This window comes from Nematostella vectensis, chromosome 4, assembly GCF_932526225.1.
Source record: "Nematostella vectensis chromosome 4, jaNemVect1.1, whole genome shotgun sequence".
In the NCBI taxonomy this organism is placed as follows: domain Eukaryota; kingdom Metazoa; phylum Cnidaria; class Anthozoa; order Actiniaria; family Edwardsiidae; genus Nematostella; species Nematostella vectensis.
The window spans coordinates 17030296-17041680 of NC_064037.1; the positions used below are offsets into that span (position 1 = coordinate 17030296).

An 11385-nucleotide genomic window follows, 5' to 3' on the forward strand; every position below is an offset into this window, starting at 1 on the left:
CACTTGGCGCGCGAGTACGCATGCGCTGTAGACCTTGTTATATCGTTTCTGCGTTTTCGTGGGGACGGGTCGCATCAAAATAAAAACGCTGTGTGGACGCGGATTTTTTTGATAACGGAACAAAATGGTTGCGTTTTCAAACGAAAACGGATACGTGGGGACAGGGTCTAAACCAGCTTATTCGGCGCTTACGAATAAGCCAGAAAGACTTTTTGTCAGAAGGAGATTGTTTTGCCGCATCTTTCTCTGGCGTGACGGGCGCAGTCATTTCTGTTTTTTTTAGTTTTCCAAAATGTTTAGTGATCAGTAGTCTATTCTTGCTAATTTAGTTAAACGAAGAAGAAATTGAATAATTATTATGTTTATTGCAGTTTGTTAAAACTCATAATCATCTTCATCTCACTGCCATATTTATAACCCCAACCATCATAACTATTACCGCTACTACCACAATCATCACCATCATCGTCATCTCTGTTTCATCATCATAATCATTAACCATCGTCACCATTACTATCACCACTTCCATCATCGTTATCTCTGTGTCATCATCATAGTCATTAGCCATCATCACCATTACTATCACCACTACCTTAATCATTCGTCAGCTTCTATTGTTTTAATAGCTTCTATTATTTTTTCAGTAGAAAACAAAACAAATATGTCTCATATTCCTCTTCACTCTGAATTGACGCACTCCCATACATAGTCAGTACATGACCTCTGAAATAATTAGGGGATCACGTCTCTGTCGCGCGTGAAGGGAGAGGGATAGCTGATGACACTGGGTCACGATTTGGTGATTTTGACTGTCGTCTTGACGATGTAGAAGCACGGTTTGGTGATCGTGATTGTCGTCTTGACGATGTAGAAGCACGGTTTGGTGATCGTGATTGTTGTCTTGTCGATGTAGAAGCACGGTTTGGTGATCGTGATTGTTGTCTTGTCGATGTAGAAGCACGGTTTGGCGTTTGCGACTTTCTCCTTGGTGAAACATGATCTGGTAATTGAGAATGTCGCCTTGGTGATGCTTGGACACGTTGAGGTGATTGAGAACGCTGTCTTTGCGATACAGGGGCCCGATTTGGAGATTGTGAATATCGCCGACCACGCACAACTGGTCAGGATTGTTGCCTAGGTGACAATGGAACACGTCTTGGTGAATTAGACTGTTGCCTTGAAGATAAAGGGGCACGCCTTGGTAAATTAGGCCGTTGCCTTGGTGATACAGGAACACGCCTTGGTGAATTAGACCGTTGCCTTGGTGATACAGGAACACGCCTTGGTGAATTAGACCGTTGCCTTGGTGATACAGGAACACGCCTTGGTGAATTAGACCGTTGCCTTGGTGATACAGGAACACGCCTTGGTGAATTAGACCGTTGCCTTGGTGATACAGGAACACGCCTTGGTGAATTAGACCGTTGCCTTGGTGATACAGGAACACGACTTTGTGAATGGGACCTTCCTCTTTTAGTTGCATAAGTCTGTCCTGGTGATTGTGACCTTCGGCGAGTTTGAATTGGTTGGTATTGCTGAATAGGTAATTGCACCCCTTCTTTGTGACTGTGAGTTTCCACTCTTGAGGGAGAAAGTGGTGTATGATGTGGTTCTGTACTAAGACATGGTGAGCAGGATCTGTGTTCAGGTTGTGATTGTTGCTCTTGTTGTATAGGCTTTTGTAGGTCACCAAGGCAGCAGATATGGTCATACACAAACCAAAGCTACAAAAGTAAACATGAATTCAATAAACAATATTCATTCATTCATTCATTTTTTTATTTTGCACTATTTTGAATAAGATAAAGAATATTTGGATACAGGTAGAAAAAAGGGGAAGTTAACTATTTACGGTACTTAAGAAGAAAAAAAAATTTAAGGTGCGCAGTGACCATAGAAGCATAAGCTTTCGAGATGGTCACTGCCACAGTCAGATTTCGAGGGTCTTACAGGATATTATTATAATATTATTATAATATTATTATTATTATTATTTTTTTTTTTTTTTTTACAATATATAATATATACATAAACAAAATATAATATTTTAGAGTGAGGAAAAGTAAATCTGGCCAGGGTGGATCAATATTAATTCTGATTATTTAATAAATGCAATTTCAGTTGTTCTATGAAGGAATTGTAAGGTAAGGACTTAATGCAATTTGGTATTATAACTTATGTGTTATACAATATATAACTTATAACAATACTAAAAACAACACTAAGTAAAAAATGCCTAAGGATTAAATGATTCACCTCCACACACATGCACAGGAATCGTCCACCCATCAGGATGAGAGAAATACAGGTCTGTAAGCAGACCCTGACTTTTGGAACAGTCAGCTGAACCTTGACATACAACCAGAATGGAAGGACATGTAGACCAGTAATGGCATATGTTCCAATTGCAGTCTTAAAACCTAAAATCAGATGAAAGCTTAGTTGAATGTAAGCTAATGTATGTACAACAAAAACTCAATATGCAAGGAGGGTGTGATGTCTGTTTTCGGGGCCTCACCAAGAGGCCAATTTCTGTTGCTCTTCACATTATTGCATGTTTCACAGTTTGTTGTGTAATTATATTAGTTAGAAGTAAATATCTAAATGAAATAAAATAAATGTACGCCACCTCTGCAACTGAAAAGAAAAGTAGAGAAAAAAGTGTAGAAAAATACTTCCAGTATTTTGAGATAGGAAACCTAAGATCATTTTTTTATCATTTTCCTCTTTAAGTTTGGCTGATCACACAAGACGTACCATTTGCCATGACAGCCTGTACCCACAATGGTTGAGGGGTTCTGCTTGTGTTTTTCCAGGAAGGACCCAAAGAGTGTGTGCACACAAAGACTAACCATTCCTGACAGCTAACGAACCAACCAGACTGGAACACAACAAGAAGTCAATAAGATACATATGCAGTTTGAATCGACCAGTGAGCATCAAAATACATGACACATGCATGATTACGTACACAATAAAGTGTAAGGCAAGATGACATGCCATATCAAGGTGGTGGGCTACAAGCAATTTTCACAGTTTTTTCAATCTCTATTAATCTATCCTTTTTATCTGATGGCACAAAATTAACTACTCTTTGAGGGTGGCACTAGCATGGGGTCCAGAGCCCTGTCAAAAAGCAACTTCTTATTCTAATTTCTTATAAACTTCAGTAAACAAGTACTTGCTCAAAGACCTATTTTAGCCCTGTCATCAGGTAAGTTTAGAAGATAAGCAGTATGCAGAGAAATTTGTTAGTTTTTTTAACACCCTCAAACTAAAATTGTCTTACCTTACTAACATAGCACCATAACATCGTTCTACCTACATTGTCTATCACAACATCAAGCTGCAAATAACAGCACACATGTTATGACAAACGAACAACTGAGACTGAAAGCATGAATAAACACAAACATGGCCTACAAGGGTTCTCCCTTAGCACCAGCAAAAGATGAATTTTGCCAGCTTGAAAAATGGCAAACAGGAGCTTTAACATTGCTTTTGAACACTCAGTGAATTTTATTATTTTTTATCTGGACAAATATTCTATTCGAGAGTCGATTTGTAGTAAAAGATAGCCTAGGAATAAATTTTATAGGGCTTTCTGTGTCAATCTGTGTACACACTATTAAAATGCAGCATCTCTGTTATTGCAAGCAAATAGTCACTCTATATCTTTTACTATTTAGTATAGTAATTATTCAATATATATCACCCATGCTCCAAATGCCGAGGTCTGGTTGAAGCTCCTAGCGACATAACCATCAACACCTGAAAGTCATCCAGAATATGCCGTCAGGCTCTCTATTAAATATAAAATTGCAATGTTCATTTAAACTCAGTTCCTGTAAAGTGTGAAGTACAGTAAGAAACCATCAAATAGATTTGAGTCCTTTCAAAAGGTAAACAAACCTTACTCCTGAGTCATGCATTAAGCACAGCGAAAAGATCCAGCTTTTTACTGCTAATAAACATTTTGTTATTTTCCAAACTGATCTGCTCTACTTTGTTTGGTGTATCTATAAACTTACCGTCTAAAATAGCAGAGATTCCGTAGTACAGCAGAAACGTCAGTGGACAGCAATCAATATTGACCCAAGCCAATACAAGAAAGGCCAATCTAAAATAACCTAAAACAAAGAGAGGGTTAAATATGACAAAGGCATTCAAAAGCGACGATATATTTCTTAATTTTGATAACTCTATCTTAGTAGTAGGACAGTTAAGCTTACATAACTTAATGTCATTTGAAATTTGACGCGACCAAATCCCATGCTAAGAGCAGCAAAGCCAAAGTTTGCACTTTTCAAATAAAAGCATAACTAACTGACATGGAAAAGACCGAACTTCTTCTTTATAAAATAAAGCTATTCTTGCGATCTTACCTAAAACATTGGGGTAAAAAAGGAAAACATTTCCTTGAGACATGTTGCTGCCTTCATCTTTGACTTTGTCAAAATAAAGCTGTTTGTTGTCGAAGTTGATAATTTTTAAAGGGTTTATATTGTTTACTTTGCTTTCTTACAAGCACGAAATAAACTTTTCGTTTGTTGTAATCCGTAGGGAATATGTTTGACGTAATACTTTAATTTATTCTTGAAGCAGCATAAAATTTTCCTCATTGTCACAAGTATTCAATAACCATGAAATAATTGCTTGCCACACAAAGACAACATCAACATCGCCTCGCCAAAAAAACAAAAAAAACCGCTTGAGCAATAGATACTGTAAATAGTCTACAAGCAGAAGTCATACTGGTTGAAAACCTTTCGCTTGTTCGATGATTGAGGTGCCTCACGGGTCCTATATTTATTTTGGGTTTCTTCAGTCAGCGGGGAGCGTTTGCTTTTTTCGCGCGCTTTTTACGATCGAGACTCGGCATCTTTGTGGGACTATGATTACGCGATTCGGCATCAAATTCAAACTAGTTTATATACATTATATTTGTATAAGAATATGCCCCAATTCCACAACACATTCTTATTAATTCAGACAAAAATAGAATGGTTTTCAAAAAACCCGTCAAATACCTTTTAGTTTATTTAGTACTAGTACACTGTAATGTCTTTGCACGGGATTTTGAAAACCACTCTATATGATATAATTTTATAGTATATCATAGTAATACCGGGTGACATTTCATTTCTTTTCAGTATATGTGCATTAATCGGAAAATTTCGTGAAATCTCCTCTTCTCTTTGGAATAATGTGCTTTTAATAATTATTTTAACGGATGATATACTGTTTTTGAAAAGATATACTTGCCGGCTCTCATCATTTGGAGTTATTCGGAAATGATTTTTTTTCAAAAGATTGGGAGCCCTGTGGTGCACAAAGAAAGGGATGCACTGGATCGGCTCACATCCTCGTCGGGTCGCCCCAGTGCATCTCGGCCTTTTCACGTTTGAAAAGACAACATTTCCGAATATTCCCAAATGAGATCTGGCTTGCATGCGAGACTATTATGGTCTTGCTGTCTCCGTTTATCTTGCTTTTCTTGGTGCTTCGCGTTTAATTTTCATACTTTTTGATGGAGTTCTTATAATGTGGCTTTATGCCATGATTCACTTCAACCCCTGTTCCATCGCTCCCTGTATAATAGTATACGCGTCGGTCCATGCTTGTTTTGTGTCCGCCGTGAATTTGTCGCCAAGACTGGTCTCGAGTGTCCACAGAAGCGCTGAACCGACATGCTAGAACGAACACGGTACGTGAATATAAATGAATACGGAATAGTTGGCTGGTATTGACAAATCGGTGATGGTGTACTAATAGTGATGGTGATGTGATGATTATAATTGCATGTACATGATGTTGGTGATGACGGTCAGGGCGTAGCAGGGGGTGGGGCAATGGGGGCTTGACCCCCCCCCCCAATATTTTAAAAAATTATAAGGAAATGACCAGAAGGGGCGTGGCTGTGCCCCCCCCCAATATTTTCAAAAATTATAAGGAAATGACCAGAAGGGGCGTGGCTGTGACCCCCCAATATTTTAAAAAATTATAAGGAAATGACCAGAAGGGGCGTGGCTGTTCCCCCCCCCCCCCAAATATTTTAAAAAATTATAAGGAAATGACCAGAAGGGGCGTGGCTGTGCCCCCCCCCCCAATATTTTCAAAAATTATAAGGAAATGACCAGGAGGGGCGTGGCTGTGCCCCCCCAATATTTTAAAAAAATTATAAGGAAATGACCAGAAGGGGCGTGGCTGTGCCCCCCCAATATTTTCAAAAATTATAAGGAAATGACCAGTAAGGGCATGGCTGTGCCCCCCCCCTAATATTTTCAAAAATTATAAGGAAATGACCAGAAGGGGCGTGGCTGTGCCCCCCCCCAATATTTTCTTAATGTTTCTGTATTGTGCCCCTCCCCCCAATCTTACGTGGCCTGCTAAGGCTCTGAAGATGATGGTAAAATGGCGATGGTTATGGCGATAATAACGGTGATGTGATGATAGCCTACTTGTAGGCTTTGACAGTTTTTCCGGCACGAAAAAAATGCATTTTTTCTCCCCCTCCCTCTGCGGAGAGCGTTATCCAAGATGGCCGCCGTGGTATTCGAACTTCGTGTTTTCAGGGTTTTCGTGCCGGAAAAACTATCAAAGTCTACAAGTAGGCTAATGTGATGATGTCTATGGTGATAGCGATGGTGATAGTGATAACGATGAAAATAATGGTGATGATGACTATGGTATGCGAACTTCGTGTTTTCAGGGTTTTCGTGCCGGAAAAACTATCAAAGTCTACAAGTAGGCTAATGTTATGATGTCTATGGTGATAGCGATGGTGATAGTGATAACGATGAAAATAATGGTGATGATGACTATGGTATGGTTTTGGCGAAGACAAACGTGATGTGGAAGTGGTGATGGCGATGTTGACGGCGATTATGAAGGTGTTATAATGGTAATAATGTTAAACATGGAAATTTTGAATGTGATGGTGATAGTGATAATGTTGGCGATTGCAATCAAGAACTTCATGTCATGGTGATGGCGATGCTATAATGGTGGTAATAACCATGGTAACAATGATTGCTTGAGTTACCTCAAACTCTTGATTGGTCAGTCCAAACCGCTTATGAAATTGTCCAAGCTCAACCAATTTAAGCGCCAAGCTTTCTTGATCGTCCAGTACCCTCACGGCCACCTCCACAGTATCCATGACTCCCAGCGCATGCGTCTTGAGTCCTGGACTCGCCGGGTCGTACCCAAACGGAAACAGGTCACGGATGTATGGTGCGATCTTAAATAATCTAAGTAATGTAAAGATGAAAAATAGAATGACAGATAGAGAAGTTAGTGCCATTACATCCACTATTTGTTTTAAGAGTAGTAGTTTCATAAGTTAATTAAAACTTCATTTTATGAAAGGTGTATTAAAACTAAATTGAGGACCGCGTTTAATTAAATATGTTTTGACATCTAGTTTGTGGCATCTAGTTTGCGTCTAAAAACAATACTGCTTCCCTAAACAATAAAAACCTATTTTGTAACCTACCATCATTCGAAGACGGCCAACCATATGTTAATTATTACAATATAATGCATTTTGATTGACAGCTACCATACAGGCGCGTACACAGAGGGGTGCGCAGGGTGCGCGCGCATCTTTCTTGGCGGCCATAAAGTAGGTCATTTCTTATTTAGGAATCTTCAAATACTATGCTTTTTCTATATGATACCTATGAATGCGCCCCCCCCCCCCCCCCCAACCTTGGTACGCGCCTGCCATAGGTTGCATTCGATGTTAACTGAACGTGTCTAGCACATGTTGCCTTTCCATTATATGAAAACACCGTTAATTACCTTGTGAAAAGTTTTATCCCTGCTTCTTGCTTCTGATTCTCTACGAGTGTCCATGAGTCCTGAATAAGTTGAATTTGTCGTTCGGTGAGAGGAGCCTCCTTAACGTGTGGCTTTACCTTCTTTGAGGTCGTGGAGAATGCACCCAACAGAGACATTAGAAGTCCTTTCCAAATGTCCCCGAACAACAGGCTGTAACAAGATAAGGAGGACCTGGGGCATTAGTAGTTATACTTATCGTCAATCTTGCCTTGAGGGTAGAGGGAGAGAAGAGAAGAGCTACGTAATAGTGCTATAAGCCAAGTCCCTTCGCTGCTGACCCGCGGGACAATGTAACAGTGCTTTTTAAAGTGGACCGTTGTTTTACCGTTGTGTTTACGCAGGTCAAAAATGTGACTTGGACAAAATGCACACGAGTGGCTATGCGTCCGTGTAGGGCTATTACAATCGTAACTTAACGAACATCCAATACCCGATCGTTTTAGTATATTTTGTGAATGAGTAGATGGGCGGGTGGCGCTGACGCTGATGAAACTTGGGAATAGTAAACAAACAAAAGGTTTTCAAGGACTTTATTTTTTTAGACCCTTTTGGCCTTATTGCGGCGCGCGACGTCAAACCAATGATAAGGTCATGATGAAAACTGAAAACTTGCACTCAGACGAAACGACTTATGCCTATGTTGCATCCCAAAGAAAGAAATAAAATTAACTTGGGACCGGGCGACTTTATTCATGGTACGTCGTAATTATAAAGTTAAAACATGAATATTTGAAAAAATGCTTTTGATAATTCTTTATGGGGAGCTTTTTTTTAAATAAGAAATTGTCTGTGATGCCTTATTAGTTATTCATTACGCTGCCGAGCGGTGAGGCAAGACACTCAGTGATTCTTGAACTTGCAATGATCATGGATATTGTGTTCTTCGTGACGTCACGGGGGTCAGGACGTTCCCCACTGATCCGAATAGACCGTTTTCACGATGTTGCGCGCGCATCCAAAATACTACAGACTGGTCACAGTTGATCTAAAATGGTGTACGAAGTGGAGTTTACAGAAGAAGCTATAGAAAATGCTATCAGAGTGCTATTTTCACGGAGTTTTGGCGCTAGGGTCAAATTCCCCTGAAAATGGTCTATTCTCGTGAAAATGGTCTATTCTCTTGACTTGCTTGAGAGGCGAGGACTATCCTGCTTTGTTATTGGTTAAGCTGGTACTCGTACCATGGCACCTGAGGGGGGGGGATACAGGAGAGCAATGGGAGTGGGCATAAAACGAGGGGGGATGGGGGAACAGCAATGTGTCAGATAATACATGCGCAAAATGGTATACTTCGTGGCTGATATTCTAAATGTGAAGCATCAAAGAGCTCTTTGGCATGTAAAGCAGCCTTAGGGACTTGCTCGGCTCTCAGTCTACTAAACACTCTCAAGAGCCACTGGAGATATTCTACACATCGGAAGTAAACTTTTTTTACTCTCACCTTCCCACTCTTTTTCACCTTTCTTTAAAACACTGAATATTCCAGGGAATTCTGGATTCGCTGCCTGAATTACACTCTTCCTTTTTATAAAAAAAGCTTGAGATTTCATCATCTCTAGGCTCAGATAGCAGCAAAATATTGTTTGTTAGTGTGATGCGTTCAAAATGCAGAACCAAATTGTGTGATTATATTCCAATGCTTCATTGGGCATTAAATTTTTAAATACACTGAAATTTGCGAAACATGTTTAACACAGCCCGGCCTCAACTGAAAATTAAACGTTCTTATATTAAAAAAGTGTCTATGTTACAATCTCGCTAGTTTGAATGGAGGAGAATGGGGGAATTTGCGAGATTAGGAGGCAGGGGGGGGGGCATGGTGCACTGTTTTTGTTGTTATTGTTGTTGTTGCTCTTGATGCCCACTTTGAGTAATTTTTTTTTTATTCAGAATGAGAATGAAAGTGTTTCACATTGACTCATGCACCGTGTCTGTAGTTATCATAGGGGAAGGGGAAGGGAGCAAACGGGGGATTGGGGGGAGGGGTAAGTTACTTACAGTACGAGCAGCATATGACTTGTTGTAAATGAATAATTAGCGCATAATAATATTTTGACCTTTTTCTTTTAACAAATTTCGCTTTTGTTCAACGCCAGCAGCGATAAACGGGAAAAGTGATTTTACTATCATCATTTACGATTACAAGTTATACTAATTTGTAATAATTATTTGCCAAGGATCTCAAGCTTAACACTCACATTAAAAAAACAAGACATAATAAACTGCTCCCATCCCAACACAGAATAGGATACTAGTAAGACTGCACTACAAGAGAAGCCTACGCACCTTAGGAGTGAAGAAATGAAATCCAGAACTCTCGCCATTCTTGCTTTCCGAAAAATAATAACAGAACTTCGAGTGTCTGTGAGGGGACTATCGGTGTCTTGGAACGCGTTGACGCAAGACGCAGCGGGAAACGGCGACTCGTCTCTTCCGAAGTTAAGTATTTTTGCTAAAATCAACGGCACGTTGGATCGACTTACGTTACAGTTAAGCCGATGATGACCATCTGGGCAAGGGATTTTTCATCTTTGCACTAATCACATGAGATTTGATAGCGGGAAAATGGCCCATGCGTACCAACATTGCAAATGCAATAACCACTGTTAAAGTTCAATTAGTGCTCATTAATGAATTCTATACTGCTCTCGGGTTATTTGCATGCCACGGATTTCTTGCATTGTGGGGGGATTAAAGTAGCTCGTCTGATGGCCGGCGGGTTGGATAAACAGCTTGTCCCGTAACCCTTCGCTTTATTACGTGCTACCTGTGGCGCTACGCGGGTCAGAGATTGCGTATGTTGGTGCAGTTACGACCAAGCATCTTTAAATCGGGTACTAGCACGTATCAAACATACACGGATACAGCGTCAAGTCTCGCTATTACCTCAGGATCGTAATTTACTGTTCGTAATAGCGAGAATTTGTAGTGTCAGGGGACACTTTGCTTTCACTTTTGTACTTCGGTGAAAATCCGTCAGTTCGAGCATCTCCGACAATCGGCGTACCAGCCCACTCCCTCCCCACCTATTTGAACCTAGGTACCCTTTCAGCTATTTCGCTTCTTAGAATAAGAAGTGTGAATAAAATCGCCTCCTCAGCAAGGCTGTAGTAACCGTAAATAACTCACTATTCCTGAGGCTAAATAATCATGACCTAAAATATGACAGAAAATTGAGATCTCTGTACGAACCTCAGCCTACTGTATCATTTTTCCCGATCATGTCGGAGGATAGCCCATGAATGCTGGCGTTGTTCGAACACCGTGTTTGGTGGATGGGGGAGGAGGGAGGGGTACTTTGAAGCAGTTTGGAAACATTTTGTGTGGCCAACCGAACGTAGCGGCGCCTGCAATGCTGACTCATGTTGCTGCTCTGCGCGGATCTTATTGCGTTGGCCATTGCGATAGTGTCGGAGCTCTTTGTAACTGTACAATAGCATGTAAATGAGCTGAGTGTTCAAAGGAAAACAGTATGCAGATATAAATTAAACCCGATATTTGAGGGTCAAAACAGCTATTTTCAAAGAAAATACCCTACAA

At 40.2% G+C, this 11385-nt stretch overlaps 2 protein-coding genes across 2 annotated transcripts; both read right to left on the reverse strand.

The window, feature by feature from the left end:
• Positions 1 to 345: 345 nt before the first annotated feature.
• On the reverse strand, positions 346 to 10551 carry LOC116617703. The gene is made up of 10 exons (XM_048726016.1): positions 10132 to 10551; positions 7807 to 7995; positions 7046 to 7253; positions 4386 to 5693; positions 4032 to 4130; positions 3716 to 3771; positions 3290 to 3346; positions 2758 to 2881; positions 2257 to 2420; positions 346 to 1724 (listed from the first exon to the last, which is right to left on the reverse strand). Exons 4-10 carry the CDS (start codon positions 4426 to 4428, stop codon positions 1122 to 1124), a joined length of 1146 nt encoding a protein of 381 aa, XP_048581973.1. The 5' UTR covers positions 4429 to 5693; positions 7046 to 7253; positions 7807 to 7995; positions 10132 to 10551; the 3' UTR covers positions 346 to 1121.
• On the reverse strand, positions 6983 to 7961 carry LOC125556693 (neuroglobin-like). The gene is made up of 2 exons (XM_048726701.1): positions 7807 to 7961; positions 6983 to 7253 (listed from the first exon to the last, which is right to left on the reverse strand). The coding sequence occupies exons 1-2, from the start codon at positions 7959 to 7961 to the stop codon at positions 6983 to 6985; spliced, it is 426 nt and encodes a 141-aa protein (XP_048582658.1).
• Positions 10552 to 11385: the final 834 nt, after the last annotated feature.

Excerpts from the sequence above, each read along its gene's own strand:
- LOC116617703 (XM_048726016.1), bottom strand. The coding sequence starts at position 4,428 with ATGTCTCAAGGAAATGTTTTCCTTTTTTACCCCAATGTTTTAG. Across the intron at positions 2,421-2,757 it reads ACAGGCTGTCATGGCAAATG|GTTTTAAGACTGCAATTGGA; the intron begins GTACGTCTTGTG and ends ATCTGATTTTAG. Across the intron at positions 1,725-2,256 it reads TCCTGTGCATGTGTGTGGAG|CTTTGGTTTGTGTATGACCA; the intron begins GTGAATCATTTA and ends TTACTTTTGTAG.
- LOC125556693 (XM_048726701.1), bottom strand. The coding sequence starts at position 7,961 with ATGTCTCTGTTGGGTGCATTCTCCACGACCTCAAAGAAGGTAAAGCCA. Across the intron at positions 7,254-7,806 it reads GGGATAAAACTTTTCACAAG|ATTATTTAAGATCGCACCAT; the intron begins GTAATTAACGGT and ends TACATTACTTAG.